Here is a 21692-nt window from a genome sequence, read left to right on the forward strand (position 1 = left end):
TATTATTGATTCTGATATATATATATATATATATATATATATATAAAATTATATTATTTGGTACCAGGAATTGAACCAGGGGTGCTTAGCCACAGCCTTTTTCCTTTTTTATTTTTTATTTTGAGACAGGGTCTCACTAAGTTGCTTAGAGCCTTGCTAAATTGCTGAGGCTGGCCTTGAACTTGTGAGCCTCTACCTCAGCCTTCGGAGTTGCTAGGATCACAGGCATGTTCCACCATGCCTGGCTAGATTTTTAATATTTTATTAATAAAATCATTTAAACACATTCAAAAATTGGGCTAAAACATACTATTAGAAAAAGAGAGCTCACTAACACTGAATGTTGTTTAGAATAAAAACTTAATCCCTATTCTCAATTTTGGCCTATAAGAAATTCACCACTTATCTCAGATGAGTTTACCTTTTTTTTTTTTTTAAATCTAATTTCTGTGTCTCAATGGAGATAATGGCAACATTCTCATTTTTAATAGGTTGCACCATTACAAATGTGAATGATTATTGTATCACTAATGAAGCTGACACACAGGCTTTGCTTCTAAAACAAAAGGGATAAGAGAAATCAACCACTTCTGTCATAGAAGAAGGCCATGGGGAGAAAGCTAGGAGGTTCAGTGTAAATAAGTGGAGAAATAGTAAAGAAAATTTCCTTTTAGAGACAAAAAGCTCTTAATATTATTATAGACCTAGAGTCTTTGAATTTGTTACTCAAATGTAAAAATCACAAGGTGTAATTTGTCAATCACTTTTATTTTATAAATGAATTCTAAGACTACTGTTTAGAGTATTTTCTTCAAAGTAAGTTCCCACAAAGCTCAAGTTCAAATGTAACAGCTCTCCATCTATAATGTTTTTGAATATTAATAACTGTATATCACTAGTCCGTCAATCATAACAACAAAAAAAATTTCATTTTCTTTAGTATTACTTTATGTGATATATTTATGGTGGGAAAATTGCATTTATTTTTAAAGGTTTAGTCAATATTTTAAAATTGGATTATTTATGTCTACATTTTAAATATGTATGTCATATATCCACATATAAAATATATATTACACAGGGGCCACATATACATTTGTTATTTTGATTTCACCTTCCACAATAAAATTCCATGCTCTGTTTCACATGTAAATTTCTTTATTTTATTGCAGGAAGAACATTGAACTTAAAATCTACCCTCTTAAAATTTTAATTATACAATATAATGTAGTTATCTTTAGGTGTAATTCTGTACAGCAGATCTGTAGAACTTACTTATCTTGCATAACAGAACCTTTGCACTCCATGGGTGTTCACTCCCTAGTTCCCCCTTCTCCAGCCCCTGGCAACCACATTCTACTCTGCTTCTCTGAGCTTACCTGTTTTAACTACTTCATGTAAGTGGAGGCAGGGGATTCACCTTGGTAGCAGAGTGCTTGCCTAGCATGCGTAAAGCCCTAGGTTAGATCTTTGGCATATGAGGTGGGAGGCAGGAGGAAAAACAAAATAAAACCCATATAGGTGGAATCATGTAATAAGGAGAAAATTGCATTTTATGGCATAAAAACATAAAGCAAAAATACTGTCAGTTGAAAATTATTAGAACCAAAGCAATCTTTAAAACGAAAAACCAAATTAGTAGGCTTATACATTCTGATTTCAAAATTAGCTCAGAAACATCATTATTAAGGCAGTGTAGTATAAGAAGATAGACTGTGCACAGGTCAATAGAGCAGAATAGAATCTACAAATAAATCTAGATATAGATGGCCAATTGATTTTTTACAAAGGTATTGAGAATTGAATGGGAAATTCTCTCAAACATTTGTTCTCTGGAACAAATGAATGTTCATTGGGTGAAAAATGAATTTGTTTATGGATGGAAAGAAGAACAGTGGTTGGTAACAGGGATATAGACTGGACTTCAAAATAGCAGAACGTATCATTTGGAGTTGGTTGAAATATTCTGTATCCTGATTGTGGTGGTGGTTTTGCAGGTGTATAAAACTTAAATTGAATTCCATAGTCCTTTAAGTAGAATGCAGTTTTTTTACATAAGTTATATTTCAATGAGGTTTATTTTTAAAGTAGGTATTCAAAGATGACTAATTTTATTCCTCTATTATTTTCCATAGTAAGCAGGGATATATGATGACCTCTTTCTCAAATACTAGGACTATATCTCCATAAGGGTCTGTGAGTTATAAACATGTGCGAACACAGGCACATACATTTAATCAATTGACAGGAATTTGAAAATTCCATGTAAAAAGCCCTTTGTAACAAGGAGTATTTTTGCCATTAAATGATAGAATAGGAAATAAAATGTGGGCTTAAAAACTTAGTCCATTTGGCAGCATTCAACAAATTTGAAACAATAGTTACTACATTACAAGGATTTAGTTGACTTTTTTTTTTTTTTTTTTTTTTTTTTTTTTGGTACTGGGGATAGAACTCAGGGGCACTCGATCACCTAGTCACATCCCCAGACCATTTTGTATTTTATTTAGAGACAGGATCTCACTGAGTTGCTTAGTGCCTTGATTTTGCTGAGACTGGCTTTGAACTTTCGATCCTCCTGCCATAGCCTCCAGAGCTGCTGGGATTCTAGGTATGTACCACCACACCCAGCCTTGGTTGGCTTTTAAATTTAGACCAGACTGTTAGAATCTAGAATTGGGTGCCAAAGTGGTAATAGCATTTACTTCTCTGAAGAAAAAGCAATAGCACTAAACATCCGATTGCTTATTCAGTTACTCCAAAACTAAGCTGAAAGATTTCTTGAGACCTGTTCCGTACTACAGAATTAAACACAGAATAAAAAACCCAAGTCACCTATATTTTTACTAGAACATCATTAAATAATGTTGTTATGTATTAACTTTGGTGACATTAATTTTTTATTTCTTTGATAAAGACTATTTTTACAGTATTTTAAAAAGAAAATTTAGTCCTGGGTTTTGCCTCCATCTAGTGGACACGTTGGTCTTTTTCATTTAATTGAAATGAAAAAAGGATAAACCACTGCCCAGTTTTTATTGTTCACTTTAGTTTAGTGGGATTAAAAAAAGGGGTGAGGAAACCACAATTCATAGCTAAAATGGTACATTTAACACTTTTTTAAAAATAATTTATTTCAAAGAGATTTTGAAGTGATGTATATTTGAAGACACAGATGATCACTGGAAATAAAAAAAAATCAAAGGTCATTTAGGAGAAAGAAGGAAATGAGTCAACTAAATTAATTAATATAGTTACTGTAATTTACAACTACATTACCTCCAAGTCTTTTATATTGAGGAAAACAATAGTTGTATGATTATTATTTGATCAAATAAGCCATATTGTTTTTTATGAGTAAAAAATTCAGACGAATTGATTTTTTCTAACTAAAACATGCTCAATTATTATAATTTTGTAGAGGTATGCCGTGCATAGAATAAAACTCAAAATTCTTGAAGAATTATATAAAGTTCACATACCCATGTTACTAACACCTGAAGATATGGCACATAACTAGTACTCCAAAAGCCTATTTTGTGCTGTCCCTCAGTCTTCCTTCAAAGTTGACGACCGCTCTAGCTTTCAGTACCGTTGAGTTTTACCTATATAAATGGAAGGATTTGCTCTGTGCATTTTTGTGTTCGGTTTCTTTTATCGATGTTATGTCTATGAAAATCATCCATAATTCCACATAAAGGGGTTGTTCGTTTTCATTGCTAAACTCTGTTATATCAGCATATAATAATTTATAGATACATTTTATTTTTTATTCTCTTATGGACCTTTGAAATGTTTACAGTTTGTGGCTTTGTTGTATTATAAAAATATGAGAATCGAGCATATTTTAGTGCGCCGGGTGAAACCAGTTTCAGCTCACCTGTCCAGTACCTACCCTCACTCCGCACTTTCTTTTGGTTGGTCACGTATTCCTTGGGCTTTGGATCCAGACTTTTCTGAGTTCACATTCCATCTATGTCACCTCTTGCTGTGTGGTCTCAGGCAATTTTCTAAGCCTTTCTGAATCTCAGATTTCCTATCAGGGAACTGTAAAACCTCTTTTGAGAAGTTGATGTGAAAAAGGAGAAATAAATGGAAGGTCCTTTGCTTTGGTCAAGAACTAATCCAAACTCTAAATGCACGTCTTCTTTGGCTTGCAGTGCAATGCGTAAGGGCCCTCCCAGAAGTTGGCAGAAAACATCAAGGGCGGGGAGGTTCCGCAGTCACTATGGCAACCGGAGACGCCTCGCGTTTATCGCAGCAGGCTACAGAGCGGACAAGGCCAGGCGACCTCGGACCGCTCAACCCCTCGCGGCATGAAGTGGCAGGAGACAGTGGTGGTGACCGCTGCGGCAGCGCCCGAGGGCCGCGACAGAGAGCAGCCTTGGCAACCGGCAGGGCTAGTGTGCAGGGCGCGCGGGGAGTCCGGCGTCCCCCAGGAACCCTGCAAACAGTGTAAGTTCAGCTGCGGTCGCAGACTGTCTTGAGGGGTGGATGGGGATGGAGAGTGAAAGCTGCAGGACACCTGAGTGGGACTGCCTGAACAGGTCAAGGTGGGAAGGGTTGGGGAGCTGCTGTTTTGGCAAAGGCAAAGATGATGTCACTGGGGCAGAAAGCGTCCTGTCCATTTCCCCAAGCCCTCCTTTACAAAAGTACCAAAGCCCAGGGTGTGGGCATCACCTAAAACTTGAAGGATTGGAAGGGGAATTATTCTGAAAGAGAATTATAAATGTATATATAAAATTATATGTATCTATTTACACACACATATACATATATACAGAGACCTTTACATGTATATAACATGTATAGACCTTTATATATGCATGCATGTGTGTATGTGTATATGTATTAATACACACATGGTAACATACAATCATTTTGACAATTCCTTCATTATACAGATTAAGAAATTGAGGTATAGAGGAGAGAAGGTGACTTGCCACCATTACTTAGTCAGTGCTGGAGAAATACATAAAATACTTTAGTTCTCATCTCTTGAACTCCAAATTCGTATATTATTCCCTGATCCTTTTGGAATCTCAGTTATGGGTTGTTGTTGGTGGTTTGATTTTTGTTGTTTGTTTTGATACTGGGACTGAATCTAAGGGTGCTTAACCACTGAACCATACCCCTTTTTTAATTAATTATTTTGAGAGAGTCTCACTAAGTTGCTTTGGGCCTCACTAATTGCTGAGGCTGGCTTCTTTGAACTTGCAATCCTCCTCCCTCAGCCTTCTGAGCTGCTGGGATTACAGGCCTACACTATCACGCTGGCAAGGGCCACATTTTAATAAGCTGCTGTTTCCTCTCTGTCCCTCTCCCCACACCAAACATACAAGCCATGTTCAAATATGTAAAGACAGTCTGGTCCACAGCCACAACTGGCATGGTTATAACTGGAGACCTAGCCAGGTTGCAATGCTCACCCACACTGTTTCATGAACTTTCAGATATTTGACAGCCTATTGCTTTGCACCCCACAGGTCTTCAGGTGCTAAGGAATGATGATGAAAATAATAGGACCAAATAGAACACAAGCAGTTTCTAGCCTCCTTGATTGCCTCTCTGGGGAGTAGCCTGAGGCTTTCCAGCCTCCCTCAGACCTGACTGGTCCCAGGAGGGAGCACTGAGCTCAAGCTATCAGCACTTACACTTCAGTGAACCCCATACCCTCCTCTCAGGAGACCTTGTCAAGGAGTCAGTCACTGAACCACTGCCTCCTGGGGAAAGGGGTCTGTCCCTCAGCATCAGCCTCAGTGTGACCATGATACCTCATTCCTCTTGTTATTATTACCAACAGCAAGCACAGGCCTTACTTAGAGCAATTAATGTAGTGTATTTAGGTAATGGAGATTCCTTACTTCTGCTTTAAATTATATCTGTCAACTTTCCCATTAAAATGCTTGCATTGAAAGGTATTTTCAGTCTTGTGACTTTAGGAATAAAAGGTGAACTTACTCATTCTTCCATTCAACATATACTGAGTCTTTACTACATGCCAGACATTGGGCAAATTACAGAAAATGGGGAAATGAATGCATGTAGGTACCAGCTTTGATGAGCTCACAAAATCAGGGTATGGGAATACAAAGGGTTTTTGCCCCAGCTTCCCTGAGAACCTCCTTTTAAGATCTCAGACCAAGTAGAGACAGGCTGTTCCTACCACACGAAGTATCCATTCAGTTTTCAAATGTCTTTAATTATCAGGAGATCTTTAGTCTCTCTATAGCCTCTACTCTCTAATCACAGTTGTGCTCTCAAATATACACAAAGTGTGGTCCTTCCCCACCTAAGCATCCTTGAATTATATAAAGTTGGCTATTGGAGCACCCATAAAATGCATCGAAGAACTAATTAGCTTTATAATCATTTGTTGTACTCTCACCATTCTGGCTGGTCTCTTCCAACATTATCCAGTTAATTAAATCACTGAACCCAGTATTGTAGGTATTATCTGATTATACAATGTGGTGTAACTATAACTCTTGATAAGAAAACTATACTTTTATTAAATGGATCCAAAATAAATACTGTTTTAGCTGTCATGATATCATTAACATGTAAAACAAATGCAGTTTATGACAATCATTAATCTTTCTTCCTTTCCCAGGTTCTAGTCTTCTAGATTAGGTTTGATTCATATATATATATATATATATATGTTTATATTCATGAATATAGATAGATAGATAGAAGATAGATAGATAGACAGACAGATAATCTCCCCAGTCTTCCCATTCACTACACAGACCAGGCACAGGGCCTGGGCTGTGGTATACATGGGGTAGGCTTACTCTGCCTCCTTTTTCTATACAGTCATTGTTAAGAACACAGCTTGTGGTAAGCATCAAGAGGCCTGAGTCATATTTACCCCCTTTAATACCATTCTATGGATTTTTGCATTTTTTTCCAGGTTTCGAATCAGCCCTTTGAGAATCCTGATTGTCATTCAACCACTTACCCATTCACCCTAGTTTATGCCATTCTCACAACTGGTGAGCTTGCTGGAGGTTCCTTTGTTCAAATCAGCAAGTTAGACGGTGATCCCAACAGAACTGTTTAGTTTGTAGAAGACTTTGATCTGTTACTTTATCAAATGCCTTGTTGAAGCACAGATGTATTGTGGCTACCTCCCCAATCTAGTAGTTTAGTAACTTGAGGTGTGGAAGAGTCAGGTAGGTGTGACTTCTTGTTTTTATGACTTCAGTTTTATGAGTTCAGACAGGTACTTTCTTAATAATAAAATAGAAATCATTATATTAACCCATAGGTAATTGTGAGGAAGAGAAACAACATGTTAGTAGATGCCTAAAGCATGGTGACACTGAATAAATTCTAGCACTTGTAACCTGAAATAGCATTGTCCCAAAAGAATAGAATAACAGAATAACTGAGGAGGCTGAGGAAGGAGGATCACAAGTTCAAAGCTAACCTCAGCAACTTAGGGAGTCCCTAAGCAACTTGGTGAAATCCTGTCTCAAAATAAAAAAATAAAAAGGACTGGCGATGTGGCTTAGTGGCTAAGCACCCCTGGGTTCAATCCCTGGTACCAAAGAAAGAAGAAAAAAAAAATTAATGGTCACTGTTCCTCACTGTCTATATACAGAAGCCATTTGTCAATCATTCACTCAAAATTTTGGTGAAGTTCATCATAGTTATAGTTTATAGATTTCCCCCTTCCCCTTCTCCCTCCTTCCCTTGCTTCCTTCCTTTCTTCCTTCTTTTTCTTTGTAGGGGATATTTGCCCATGCTTGCTCTTTACTACTCTCAATTTTCACTGTTCTTTAAATCGCCTTTAATGATTTCTCTGTAAATTCTCTTCGAAGCAAAGCTGAAATTTGTCAGAAGCTCTCACCCTTAGGCTGGGGTTGTGGCTCAGTGGTAGAGCACTTGCCTCACACGTGTGACACACTGGGTTCAATCCTCAGTACCATATAATAGTAAACAAATCAATAAAGATATTGTGTCCATCTACAACTAGAAAATATTTTAAAAAAAGATCTCACCCTTGAGCAGGTAACTTATAGACTTTGCTCCCTTCCCTGCTGTTATAGACTTTGTTTCTTTTCTAGCCAAGTTTTTTAAATCCTTTCCTGCTCGAAGATCATGATTCAACAGAATAAGTTTAAACCAAAGTTAGTCTCCAGTAGTGCTCTTGTCTCTCATTAATATAACTCCCAACTTTTAGGAAGAACGACACTCTGAGAGTATCTAACTCTACCTTGTCTGTATCTGAGGGTATATTTGAGTCCTCATGACCACTAATGACCCAAGGCCACTGTCATGGCAGCATGTATCTTGCCCCCATTTAGCCAATGTGTATTCAAGTCAAAGGAACTCCCTTGGGTTCTTTACTGGTTGGTCTAGAAAATATGAGACACCTGCCATATCTTTGTAGGTGTAATACTGAATTGTAAATAATTAAAGTGTTTCCTTGAATTTCTCATGGCTCCTTAAATTGAGCTCTTGGGTACTGAGCCTAGAATCATAGTTTCCTTACATTCATGGGGTTGCGTTGGCAGGTAAGCACATAGAATAGTCTTTGCTTAGGGCTCTATCAAATCTAATGATTGTTTATTCTACCTGAGCACACATTCCTTGAACCTGTGCTATATGTCAAGATCTGTTCTAGGACTCTGATAATTGAAGAGACAGTATCCCTGCCCTTATGGTGTTTAATGGTCTGGTAAAGAAGACAGATATCAGCCAGGTGTGGTGGTGTACACCTGTAATCCCAGTGACTTAGGAGACTTAGGCAGGAGGATCACAGTTTAAGGCCAGCCTCAGCAGTAAGTCCCTGTCTCAAAATAAAAAGATCTGGGGATTTAACTCAGTGGTAGAGTGCCTCCCCAGTTCAATCTCTAGTACGAGGAGGAAGAGGAGTGGGGAGGGAGGAGGAGAAAAAGAAGACTGACACCTACATAAATAATTGCATGTAAACAAAATGAAACTGCATACAAATTGCAATATCTAAAATGAAAGAAAAAAGGAGGGTATTATGAGGAAAAAACATTTCTATCTCATGGAGTCAGGGAAAGTTGCCCTGAGGAACAATATTAAAGCTGTGGCTACAATTTGGATAGCAGTTATGCAGAAAAAAAAAAAAAAAAAATCAGGAGAAAGGCAATTCAGGAAGAGAAAAGAACAGGTACAAAGGTGGAATGGACAGAAGGGCAACTTGGCTGGAGCTCAGGGAACTACACAGAGAGGCTGATCGAGAGATTGGAGAGAGGTGGGGCAGAGCACAAAGCTCTTATGTTCCCCTGGAGTTCTGTCCTCTGGGGTGAAAGAACAAATATCAATCCTAGACTGTAGTAGTAATGACCTACAGAACCATGTTCATAAGTGGTTCATTACTATAGAGAGGTAAGAATGATGGCGGTTTAATCTTTTAAAATTATAATTGTAAAATGCTGGATTTGTCCTGCATTCTGCATCTGGATTGCTAGCTCCATGCACACATCTATTTTATCAATTGCTCTCAGCCCTGACTCACATACCTGGTACAGTAAGTATTTAGTAAGAATCTATTGACTAAATTGAGTGAAAGATTTCATGAAATGAATGAGAAATCCCACATACTTCTTCACAATATCCAAAAGAGGGCTGGGAATATAGCTCAGTTGGTAGAATGCTTGCCTCACAAGCATAAGACCCTGGGCATTACCAAAAAAAAAAAAAAAAAAAAAAAAAAAAAAAAAAAAAAATCCAAAAGAGGTACCAAAAACGTATCCCCCAAATTCAGGAATTACATTGAAGTGTGAAGTCCCCAAAGAACCAAAGTTATAATGGAGTGATTGCTCTGAAAGAGGCTTCACAGCAAATTTCTAGCATTTGTATGGAATGATAGGTCTTTATATTAAAAAAACATTATTCATGTAGATATAATGGCTAGAAGGTTGGGAAGAATTATAATAAGTAACCAATTTTGTCAATTCCTTTACAGGGAAGAAATTTTTATATTGTGAGCCGCACAAGAGAATTAAGGAAGTGCTGGAAGAAGAACTTTATATTAAGAGAGATGAATGCCACATTAAAAATCCACCTGCAGGTAATCTCAGTAACAAAGTATATTTGTGAAATAAAAATTAAATCGCCTATTTAATAATAGGGTGATTATAACTACCAAAAGAAAAATAGGTTCTTAGGAAATTCTTAAACTACTCTATAATTATTTTTCTGATGTCCAAATAAATCTGTTGTGCTTAGAAAAAATGAGCTACTGGTATCTACGTCTTTGATGTTCTAATGTTTGGTGGAGCTATTTCTATTTAAGGATCAGTACCATTTTTTCCCAAATGCTTAAAAAACATAATAGCATCTTCAGTCTTATCAATATAGGCATAACCAATCACATTAATTCCCAAACTTTAGATTGTACTAGAATTACTTGAAAACTTGTTAAAAGCAGATTGGCTGGTCCCCATCCCTAGGTGATCTGGCTCCACAGGTCTGAGATAGGGCCGAACAATTTGCTTTTCTACCAACTTCCCAGTAAGGTTGATACTGTGGGTCCGGAGACACCATTTTGCCAATCTTTGACCCTGCATAATCCTAGGTCACTTAAATAGGTCAAAACATTGAAGGACTTTGTGCCACGAACACAAGTGTGTTACATGGGCACCAAAACCTCTCATTGATGGTTCATGTGAGAATAGATATGCTCTAAAAGCCCAAGAATTTGTCCTTTTTTTTTTTTTTTTTCCCCTACTTGGTATTGAACCCAGGGCCTCAGGCACATACTCTATTACTCTATTACTCAGCCCACAGATGTTATTTTGAAACTGATAGTACCCCTCAATTCATGACTCCTTCCCAATAAGTCGTGTAGGTGAATATTTCATGCTCTTCAAATCATCAGGTACTTATTACAATGCTGTAGGGTATCAGCAATTGCAAGAAAAAAATAAATAAAAGAACTGTAAGATTGGACTCCCATACTCAGAAAATTTGATGTTTTTTAGGAGAGTTGTTGAATCTGGAGATGGGGCCCAGAATCACTGAAGATCCCTAAGAGTAGGTGCTGTAGACCCAGAAGTCTATCATTTCAGACTTCATCATGCATACACCCATTTTACCTTTCTAAACCATCTGTAGAAACATCTTTGGGGCCTTCTTTTATTATCCATTCTTACAAAAGGAGAGACCAACATGGCCACATTTGCTCTTATGATGATTTGAGGGAAAGTTTTCATTTTATGAATGAATCTAAAGTTTGACATCTATGAATGGATGTAAATGGTCTATGAAATTTCTGCTGTGAATGCAGCATAGATGTATTATTTCCTCAGTGGTTAATTTTTTAAAAATCTATATTATATTTTGGATTTATCTTCATTGTTTTCAAAGACTACATAAAAGTTAATGTATACACTAGTTTTATCTTAATCTTATTGGGTGTGCTTTATTATGAGGCCATCTAGGTTTATAGGAAATATAATTTAATTTATAAAAATTCATTTTCCTAAGCCATTTTTCCAAATATAGGTCATACAAATGGAGACTTTCTGGGCTGCATTTTTATAACATCCACCAGAAGTTGCATAGAGGTACTATTTTAGCCTATAGAACTTTCAAAACTAAGAATAGATCCTTAAGTTTAGGTTTTAAGGGTTCTACTTGTTGAAAAGAAACATGAATTTTTTAAAAGAGTTAGAAGCCCCACATCCTTGACCAGAACATAGAACAAGTACCAGGGAGGGTGCCATACTTTCCAGCCCTGAGCCAGTCATGGACCCTCTGGCCATTACAGTGACACTTTCTCTGTCAATATCTGATGATAGCTATGGCTTTGCTTCCTGGAAGACATATCTTCTGAAATACATCCAGAATTATGCACCAAACTTTTAGGGACTTCAGTAGCTCCTGTAACCACTATTTATGGATGTCAAGAACAAGTACATTTGGGTCAGGTGTTGTAGCTCAGTGGTAAAGTGCTTGCCTAGCATGTGTGAGGCACTGGGTTCAATCCATATCACATAAAAATAAATAAATAGAATAAAGGTTAAGAAAAAAAGAACAAGTACATTTGACAGGGAGTGGTGGCATGCATCTGTAATCCCAGAATTCAGGAGGCAGAGGCAGGAGGATCACGAGTTGGAAGCCAGCCTCAGCAACTTAGGGAGGCCCTAAGCAACTTAGTGAGACCCTGTCTCTAACAAAAAATACAAAACAGGGCTGGGGCTGTTGCTCTGAGGTTAAGAGCCCCTGGGTTCAATTCCTTGTGAAAAAAAAAAAAAAAAAAAAAAAAAAAAGGATAAGTGCATTTGACTCATTGTCTTCACCTCTTTAAACATCCTTTGCTCCTTCACCTCTTTTGATTAGGCTTTCATTCCCATGAGTTAAGGGAAACTATTCTTTTCTAGACTGTAAATAGCCTGCTTGAAGGTCAAAGCCAAGGATTCTTTCATTATACTCACGTCTCCATAGAATATGACACAATTGTTTACTCCTTCCCTTTAAACACTTCTTCAGCTTGGACTCTAGGTCACCATGATCTATTTTGTTTTTGCTCTGACCTGTTTACCACTCCATCCTTCTTGCTACCTCTCCCTCTTCTTGGCCTCTAAAATCTGGAGAAGTCAAGTTCTTTTCTGTATTCATATTCCTCCTTGGGTGATCACATCTGGCTCTCTTTTACTAATAACTCTAAAATGTGTATCTCTAGTCTAATTCCTCAAATCCAAAAAAGTCTACTTCACCCTGCTTTTGGATGTCTGATAGACCTCTTAAACTTAACATGTCCAAAACAGTTCTTACCCAGGATTGACTGACTTTCCTTCTTTTCATTCTTTCTTTCTTTTGGTACTAGGGATTGAACCCAGGGCACTCTATCACTGAGCTACAACAACCAGCCTTTTATTTTTATTTTGAGGTAAGGTCTCACTAATTTCCCTAGGCTGGTCTCCAACTTGCAACCCTTATGCCTCACCAGGAAAAAGTATGCAGCCAGGACTCTTAAGACTTCCCTTTTGTGAACTTTTGATTCCCACTAGGCTCCTGATGCAGAGATAAATGGGCACAGTGAGATGCCCTGGATGCTGGGGTGAAGGGTAACAATGATAGTAATGATGACAGTGATAGTAATAATGATAGTTAACAATGCCCATCATTTATAGAAGTATCTTCTGCATGTGTCAGATTTTTTTTGTTATTTTTTGTTTTGTTTTACAAATTATCTCTTTTAATTACTGAAGCAACACTGTAGATACACACTCTTTTATTCATATTTTGCTTATCTGGAAGATGATGTTCATAAGGATACATGACTTGCCTGGTGTCACACAGCTGGCAAGTAGAATAGCTGAACACAGGCTTGTCAGAAGCTATAGAACTTGCTGTCACTCATTGGGTTATTCTGGCTTCCTTGAAAGCATTTAATTGTGTTTTTAGAAAGTAATAAAAAATTGAAACTAAAATTTTAGTAGCAGACAGTGTAGGGTCATCTTAAGAAAGGAAAGAAGGGGTTTTCAAGATGGCGGCCTAGAGGGTGGCTGCATTTCATGTTGCTTCAGGACTCAGGATTCAAAAGAGGAGATATTGAGAGACTTGGGACCAACTCAAAGCAGCCGGGTGAGTCTCTCCCATTGGGGAGGCGTCCCGGATAGGACGGTAGTCCCGGAACGCAGGGAACTTTGTGAAGTAGAGCTGCCGGCGAGACACCCCACCCCCCGCTGGAGCAGTGAACTCGGACAACTGGGAGCGTCGTAGAGGAGGCCGCTCAGCACAGCGCTGGGACTCAGAGCAACCACTGGGGCTCCGGTGGCTGCCCAGGGGAGGAGCGGCGAGGAGAGCTGTGTGGACTCAGAACAATGGGGCCTGCCTTGAGGAGGAGGAGGAGCGCGGCTGCTTGGATTCAGAGTGACTGCACCAGAGCTACAAGCGATTGCCAGAGGAGGAGCGGCGCGGCGAGCTGTTTGGACTCAGAGCGACCACTTCTGAACACCGGGGCCTGCCCTGAGGAGTAGGAGGAGGAGGAGGAGGAGCGCGGCGGGTCGTTTCGACTTGCAGTGACTGCATTAGAGTTCCAGGTGCTGCTCAGAGGAGGAGGTGATTGGTGAGTTGTTTGGATTTAAAGCGACCGCTCCTGAACACAGGGGGGCTGCCTGGAGGAAAAGTGCAGTGGGTCGCTTGGTCTCAAGTGGCCGCACCAGAGCTCCGGGCAGTTGCCCAGAGGACGCGTGCAGCGGGTCACGTGGATTCAGAGCCACTCAGAGCGACCGCTCCTGAACACCCAGGGGGTTACCTGGAGGAGGAGGAGGAACCGGGAGGGTCACTTCAACTCGGAATGATTGATTGCCCAGGGCTACAGGTGGTTGGTGGGAGGAGGAGGCACGCAGTGAGTTGCTTGGATTCCTAGTGACCGCACCAGAATACTGGGCGGCTGTCTAGAGGAAGAGGCGTGTGACGGGTCTCTGGGACTCAGAGCAATTGTACGGGGCCCCAGGTGGTTGCTCAGAGGAGGGGCCGCATAGCCAGGCGATTAGGTGCAGAGCAGGGTCCCAGGATCTAGGAGGTTTCTAGGTGGAAGAGCCCCACAGAGACACGCTTAGGGGCGGAGTGAAGGTTCCAGGACTGCAAGCAGATTCTCTGAGGAGGGGCAGCCTTAGGAGATTCATCCGCGAAGGGTGAGGCTCCCAGGCCCAGGAGGTAGGGCCGGGTCCCTGGGAACTTTGCAGAGGAAGGCAGCCCAGCCCAGGCGGTATCTGTAAATTGAGGGGAACCTCTAGGAGGGAACTGACCAGCAAGACCTCCCCACTGGGTGAGTCTTCCCTGCCGGGTGAGGTTTCCCCACTAGGACGGTAAAACCAGAGACACAGGCCCAAACAGGCCTTGCCTCAGCCCGCAGCCTAGGTCCCCTTTGAATGACCATTGGTCAATAAGTGGAGGCACCTCTGCCCACTAGCAGGGAATATACCCCACCTGGAGGCCACCACTCCTAGAGAGGCAGCTTCCTTGTGGAGCACCGCATTATCAAGTTCCTCCAAGACTTCAGCCTACTGAAGTCTAAGAGGAGATATATATAGAAATCTTCAGGGACACTGTAAGTCAATAGAGGAAATCTGCAATATCTCAGCGGTCCACTGATACCTGAACAATATGAGAAAACAAGGAAAGAAAATGCCCCAAACAAATCTAGATGTTACATCAATAAAACCCAATGACAGCATGGCAGAAGAAATGAAAGAAAAGGAGTTCAGAATGTACATAATTAAAATGATCAGGGAAGCGAACGATGAGATGAAAGAGCAAATGCAGGTATTGAATGATCGCACCAATCGACAGTTAAAAGAGCAAATACAGGAAGCAAAAGATCATTTCAATAAAGAGTTAGAGATAACGAAAAAAAAACCAAACAGAAATCCTTGACATGAAGGAAACAATAAATTAAATTAAAAATTCCATAGAAAGCATATCCAGTAGGATAGAACACCTGGAAGACAGAAACTCAGACATTGAAGACAAAATATTTAACCTTGAAAACAAAGTTGAACAAACAGAGATGGTAAGAAATCATGAACAGAATCTACAAGAACTATGGGATATCATGAAAAGGCCAAATTTAAGAATTATTGGGATTGAGGAAGGTTTAGAGAAACAAACCAAAGGAATGAACAATCTATTCAATGAAATAATATCACAAAACTTCCCAAATCTGAAGAATGAAATGGAAAATCAAGTTCAAGAGGCTTATAGGACTCCAAATACACAAAATTACAACAGACCCACACCAAGGCACATTATAATGAAAATACCTAACATACAAAATAAAGACAGAATTTTAAAGGCTGTGAAAGAAAAGAACCAAATTACATTCAGGGGGAAACCAATACGGATATCAGCAGATTTTTCAATCCAGACCCTAAAAGCTAGAAGGGCCTGGAACAACATTTTTCAAGCCCTGAAAGAAAATGGATGCCAACCAAGAATCTTATACCTAGCAAAACTTACCTTCAAATTTGACGATGAAATAAAATCCTTCCATGATAAACAAAAGCTAAAAGAATTTACAAAAAGAAAGCCAGCATTACAGAACATTCTCAGCAAAATATTCCATGAGGAAGAGATGAAAAACAAGGAAGCAAATCAGCAAAGGGAGGAATTATCCTAAAGGAATTGTCAAATAAAGGAGGAAACAAGTTGTGTCAAACAAATAAATAAATAAAATTTAAAAAATGAACCAAATGACCGGGAAACCAAATCATATCTCAATAATAACCCTGAATGTTAATGGCCTGAATTCATCAATCAAAAGACAGACTGGCAGATTGGATTAAAAAGAAAGATCCAACAATATATTACCTACAAGAGACTCACCTCATAGAAAAAGATACCCATAGACTAAAGGTGAAAGGATGGGGAAAAACATACCATGCACATGGACTCAGCAAAAAAGCTGGAGTATCCATCCTCATTTCCGATAATGTGGACTTCAAGCCAAAGTTAGTCAGAAGGAATAAAGAAGGTCATTTCATACTGCTTAAGGGAAGCATAACTCAGCAAGATATAACAATCATAAACATCTATGCCCCAAACAGTGGCTCATCCATGTATGTCAAACAAATCCTTCTCAATTTCAAAAACCAAATAGACCATAACACAATAATACTAGGTGATTTTAACATGCCTCTCTCACCACTGGACAGATCTTCCAGACAAAATTTGAACAAAGAAACCATAAATCTCAATAACACAATCAATAATTTAGACTTAACGGACATTTATAGAATATACCATCCAACCAAGAGTGAATACACTTTCTTCTCAGCAGCACATGGATCCTTCTCTAAAATAGACCATATATTATGCCACAAAGCTGATGTTAGCAAATACAAGAAGACAGAGACACTACCATGTATTCTATCAGATCATAATGGATTGAAGTTAGAAATAAATGAAAGAGTAAAACACAGAAACTACTCCAACATCTGGAGATTAAACAATATGCTATTATATGATGAATGGATAACAGAAGATATTAGGAAGGAAATTAAAAAATTCTTAGAGGTAAATGAGAACAAAGAAACATCATATCAAAATCTCTGGGACACTATGAAAGCAGTACTTAGAGGGAAATTTATTTCATGGAGCACATTTAATAAAAGAAGTAAAACTCAACAAATAAACGACCTAACATTACAGCTCAAAGCCCTAGAAAAAGAAGAACAGACCAGCACCAAAAGTAGTAGAAGACAGGAAATAGTTAAACTCAGAGCTGAAATCAATGAAATTGAAACAAAAGAAACAATACAAAAAATTGACAAAATAAATAGTTGGTTCTTCGAAAAAATAAACAAAATTGATAAACCTTTAGCCACAAAGACAAAGAGAAGACGAGAGAAAACCCAAATCACTAAAATTCGGAATGAACAAGGAAATATCAAAACAGACAGGACTGAAATACAAAACATAATTAGAAGCTATTTTGAAAATCTATACTCCAACAAAATAGAAAATTTCAAAGACATCAACAGGTTTCTAGAGACATATGAATTGCCTCAACTGAACGAGGAGGACATACACAATTTAAATAGACCAATTTCAAGTACTGAAATAGAAGAAGTCATCAAAAGCCTACCAACAAAGAAAAGTCCGGGACCAGATGGGTTCTCAGCCGAGTTCTACAAAACCTTTAAAGAAGAGCTCATTCCAATACTTCTCAAAGTATTCCATAAAATAGAAGAGGAGGGAACCCTCCCAAACTCATTCTATGAAGCCAATATCACACTGATACCTAAACCAGACAGAGACTCATCAATGAAAGAAAATTTCAGACCAATATCCTTAATGAACATCGACGCAAAAATTCTCAACAAAATTTTAGCAAATCGGATACAAAAACATATTAAAAAGATAGTGCACCATGATCAAGTGGGTTTCATCCCAGGGATGCAAGGTTGGTTCAACATCAGGAAATCAATAAATGTAATTCACCATATCAATAGACTTAAAGTCAAGAATCACATGATTATTTCGATAGATGCAGAAAAAGCATTTGATAAAATACAGCACCCCTTCATGCTCAAAACACTAGAAAAAATAGGGATAGTGGGAACATTCCTTAACATTGTAAAGGCCATTTATGCTAAGCCCATTGCTACTATCATTCTAAATGGTGAAAAACTGAAAGCATTCCCCCTAAAAACTGGAACAAGGCAGGGATGCCCTCTTTCACCACTTCTATTCAAACATTGTTCTTGAGACTCTAGCCAGAGCAATTAGACAAACCAAAGAAATTAAAGGGATACGAATTGGAAAAGAAGATCTCAAACTATCCCTGTTCGCTGATGACATGATTACATATTTAGAGGAACCTGGAAATTCCACCAGAAAACTCTTAGAACTCATAAGTGAATTCAGCAAAGTAGCAGGTTACAAGATCAATGCTCATAAATCCAACGCATTTTTATACATAAGTGATGAATCTTCAGAAAGAGAAATTAGGAAAACTACCCCATTCACCATAGCATCGAAAACAATAAAATACTTGGGAATCAATCTCACAAAAGAGGTGAAAGACCTCTACAATGAGAACTATACAACACTAAAGAAAGAAATTAAAGAACACCTTAGAAGATGGAAAGATCTTCCATGTTCTTGAATAGGCAGAATTAATATTGTCAAAATGGCCATACTACCCAAAGTGCTATACAAATTCAATGCAATTCCAATTAAAATTCCAATGACGTACCTTACAGAAATAGAGCAAGCAATTATGAAATTCATCTGGAAGAATAAGAAACCCAGAATAGCTAAAGCAATCATTAGCAGGAAGAGTGAAATAGGGGGTATTGCAATACCAGATCTTCAACTCTACTACAAAGCAATAGTAACAAAAACGGCATGGTATTGGTACCAAAATAGAAAGGTAGATCAATGGTACAGAATAGAGGACACGAACACAAACCCAAATAAATACAATTTTCTCATACTAGACAAAGGGGCCAAAAATATGCAATGGAGAAAAGATAGCCTCTTCAACAAATGGTGCTGGGAGAATGGAAATCCATATGCAACAGAATGAAACTAAACCCATATCTCTCACCATGCACGAAACTAATCTCAAAATGGATTAAGGACCTCGGAATCAGACCAGAGACCCTGCAGATTATAGAAGAAAAAGTAGGTCCAGATCTTCAACATGTCGGCTTAGGACCAGACTTCCTTAACAGGACTCCCATAGCACAAGAAATAAAAGCAAGAATCAATAACTGGGATAGATTCAAACTAAAAAGCTTTCTCTCAGCAAAGGAAACTATCAGCAATGCAAAGAAAGAGCCTACAGAGTGGGAGAATATCTTTGCCACTCATACTTCAGATAGAGCACTAATCTCCAGAATCTATAAAGAACTCAAAAAACTCTACTCCAAGAATTCAAATAATCCAGTCGACAAATGGGCTAAGGAAATGAATAGACACTTCACAGAAGAAGATCTAGAAGCAATCAACAAACATATGGAAAAATGTTCAACTTCTCTAGTAATAAGAGAAATGCAAATCAAAACCACCCTAAGATTCCATCTCACCCCAATTAGAATGGCGATTATCAAGAATACAAGCAACAACAGGTGTTGGCGAGGATGTGGGGAGACAGGTACACTCATACATTGCTGGTGGGGCTGCAAATTAGTGCAGCCACTCTGGAAAGCAGTGTGGAGATTCCTTAGAGAACTTGGAATGGAACCACCATTTGACCCAGCTATCCCACTCCTTGGCCTATACCCAAAGGACTTAAAATCAGCATACTCCAGAGATACAGCCACATCAATGTTCATAGCTGCTCAATTCACAATAGCCAGATTGTGGAACCAAACAAGATGTCCTTCAATTGATGAATGGATAAAGAAACTGTGATATATATATATATATATATATATATATATATATATATATATATATATACAGAATGGAATATTACTCAGCCATAAAGAATGATAAAATTATGGCATTTGCAGGCAAATGGATGAAATTGGAGAATATCATGCTAAGTGAGATAAGCCAATCTCAAAAAACCAAAGGACGAATGATATCGGTAATAAGTGGATGATGACACACAATGGGGGGAGGGAGGGGTTAGTGTTAGGGTTAGAGTTAGGGTTAGGGAGGGGGGCAAGAATGGAGGAAGGAAGGACTGTATAGAGGGAAAAGAGGGGTGGGAGGGGTCGGAGGAAGGGAAAAATAACAGAATGAATCAAACAGCTTTACCCTATGTAAATTTATGATTACACAAATGGTATGCCTTTACGCCATGAACAAACAGAGAAACAACATGTATCCCATTTGTTTACAATAAAAAAAAAAATAAAATAAAAAATTTTAAAATCAAAAAAAAAAAATAAAAAAGAAAGGAAAGAAGGAAGGAAGGGATGGAGGGAAGGACAGAGGGAGAGAAAGAAATTTGCCATTCTTCTCCAGGTTTAGTTTCAGTTCAGACTTCAGGTTCAAACCTGTGACCGGCCAGGTTTCACAGGTTTGCTCATTCCTGTCAGACAAGGCAGAGAGCCCGAACCTACTAGAAAATTTCTCATCATCCTAAAAAATAGAAATGCACTTTCCTCATAATATCTTCTAGTCAGATGAAAATGGAAGTTGGGGCAACCTGTGGAAACTTCTGGATAAGGAAGTCTGTAGCTAATGTGATTATTTGTAACTTAGTGATTCCCTGAGGATTTCTCCTCCCCACTTTTTAAAAAGAGAAAGGTAAGCTTGTGGTTTCCTCGAACTTCTGTGGAGGACTTTGTAAAAATAAGTTAATATGTTAATATTTTCATGTAGCAAAGGCTTTTTTAGCTTTCTAACTGAAAACTGCAGAAGTTATAGTAGCCATGAAATTTTGATAAATGAAGCTTAATCAAAGTTTTCCCTTATAGAATATTTCCTTTTGCAATGAATTTCAAAATATACTGCCAAGTCCATTAATTTTTGTCTTTTTGTGCCTTAATAACATGAAAACTTGAGTCTGGTTTATTTACTGTGCTTAGTACAAATTTAAAAAGTACAAAATGTTGTTTGAGCAAGGGTAGATAGGTTGAATATTATTTATTTCATTCAACAAAAATGTTTCATGCACCCATAATATACAAGGAATTTACTAGACAGATAATTGTAGAGTCTAGGAGTCACGGAACACAAATTAAAATTACTTGCATTTTTCTTCCTCTAGTCAAATCTCTGAATATGTTTATACAAGGGAAGTATTGAAGATATGACTCTAAACTGGCTTTTCAAGCTCTCATTCTCATTATTCACAGTCCAGAGAGAGCTAATAAGAACAAAAAATATTTTAAAGGGTGAATTTACTTTTCCTATGAGACAAGGCTAAGTCCCACTGGTTAGAACTGTTGGCATAAGCATAGATTCATAATTTTTAAAGTTAGAATAGAAACACACTTGAGTAGAAGGGGTTGAGTGCATGAGAGGGAAGAAAGAAGAATCTCTGGAAGGTTCTGGGAAAGGACTCGATTTCTTTGTCTTCATTTCTCTCCTACCTGCTGCCTGTTTCTTTTTCAGGCCAGGCATGCCAGCACAGAGGTCTTGCTGGGTCTGCTGTCTTCCTTCCACCTCCTGGAATACACGTGCTCAGAGCTGAGGATTCAGTTTCTCTTAAGAGAAGCAGCTGTCTCAAAGGACATCTGTGATTCTTAATGGGCATCTTTTTTCCCCAATTGCTTTCTGAAATTCTTCATCCA

General features: G+C 38.4%; 2 protein-coding genes across 2 annotated transcripts in view; one reads left to right on the top strand and one right to left on the bottom strand.

The window, feature by feature from the left end:
* The window catches only part of MRE11 (MRE11 homolog, double strand break repair nuclease), an 84914-nt gene extending 80904 nt beyond the window's left edge, over positions 1 to 4010 (bottom strand). The window contains exon 1 of the mRNA XM_079101954.1: positions 3896 to 4010. The gene's annotated coding sequence lies outside the window, so the exon portion shown is untranslated. The remainder of the gene's footprint in view (positions 1 to 3895) is intronic.
* A 135-nt stretch (positions 4011 to 4145) lies between these two features.
* LOC306638685 (piwi-like protein 4) overlaps positions 4146 to 21692 on the top strand; it is a 98377-nt gene continuing 80830 nt past the window's right edge. The window contains exons 1-2 of the mRNA XM_079101948.1: positions 4146 to 4455; positions 9950 to 10054. Of these exons, the coding sequence (XP_078958074.1) occupies positions 4317 to 4455; positions 9950 to 10054 (244 nt within the window). The 5' untranslated portion in view covers positions 4146 to 4316. The remainder of the gene's footprint in view (positions 4456 to 9949; positions 10055 to 21692) is intronic.

The sequence above is a fragment of the Sciurus vulgaris genome, assembly GCF_902686455.1.
Source record: "Sciurus vulgaris genome assembly, chromosome: 11".
In the NCBI taxonomy this organism is placed as follows: Eukaryota; Metazoa; Chordata; class Mammalia; order Rodentia; family Sciuridae; genus Sciurus; species Sciurus vulgaris.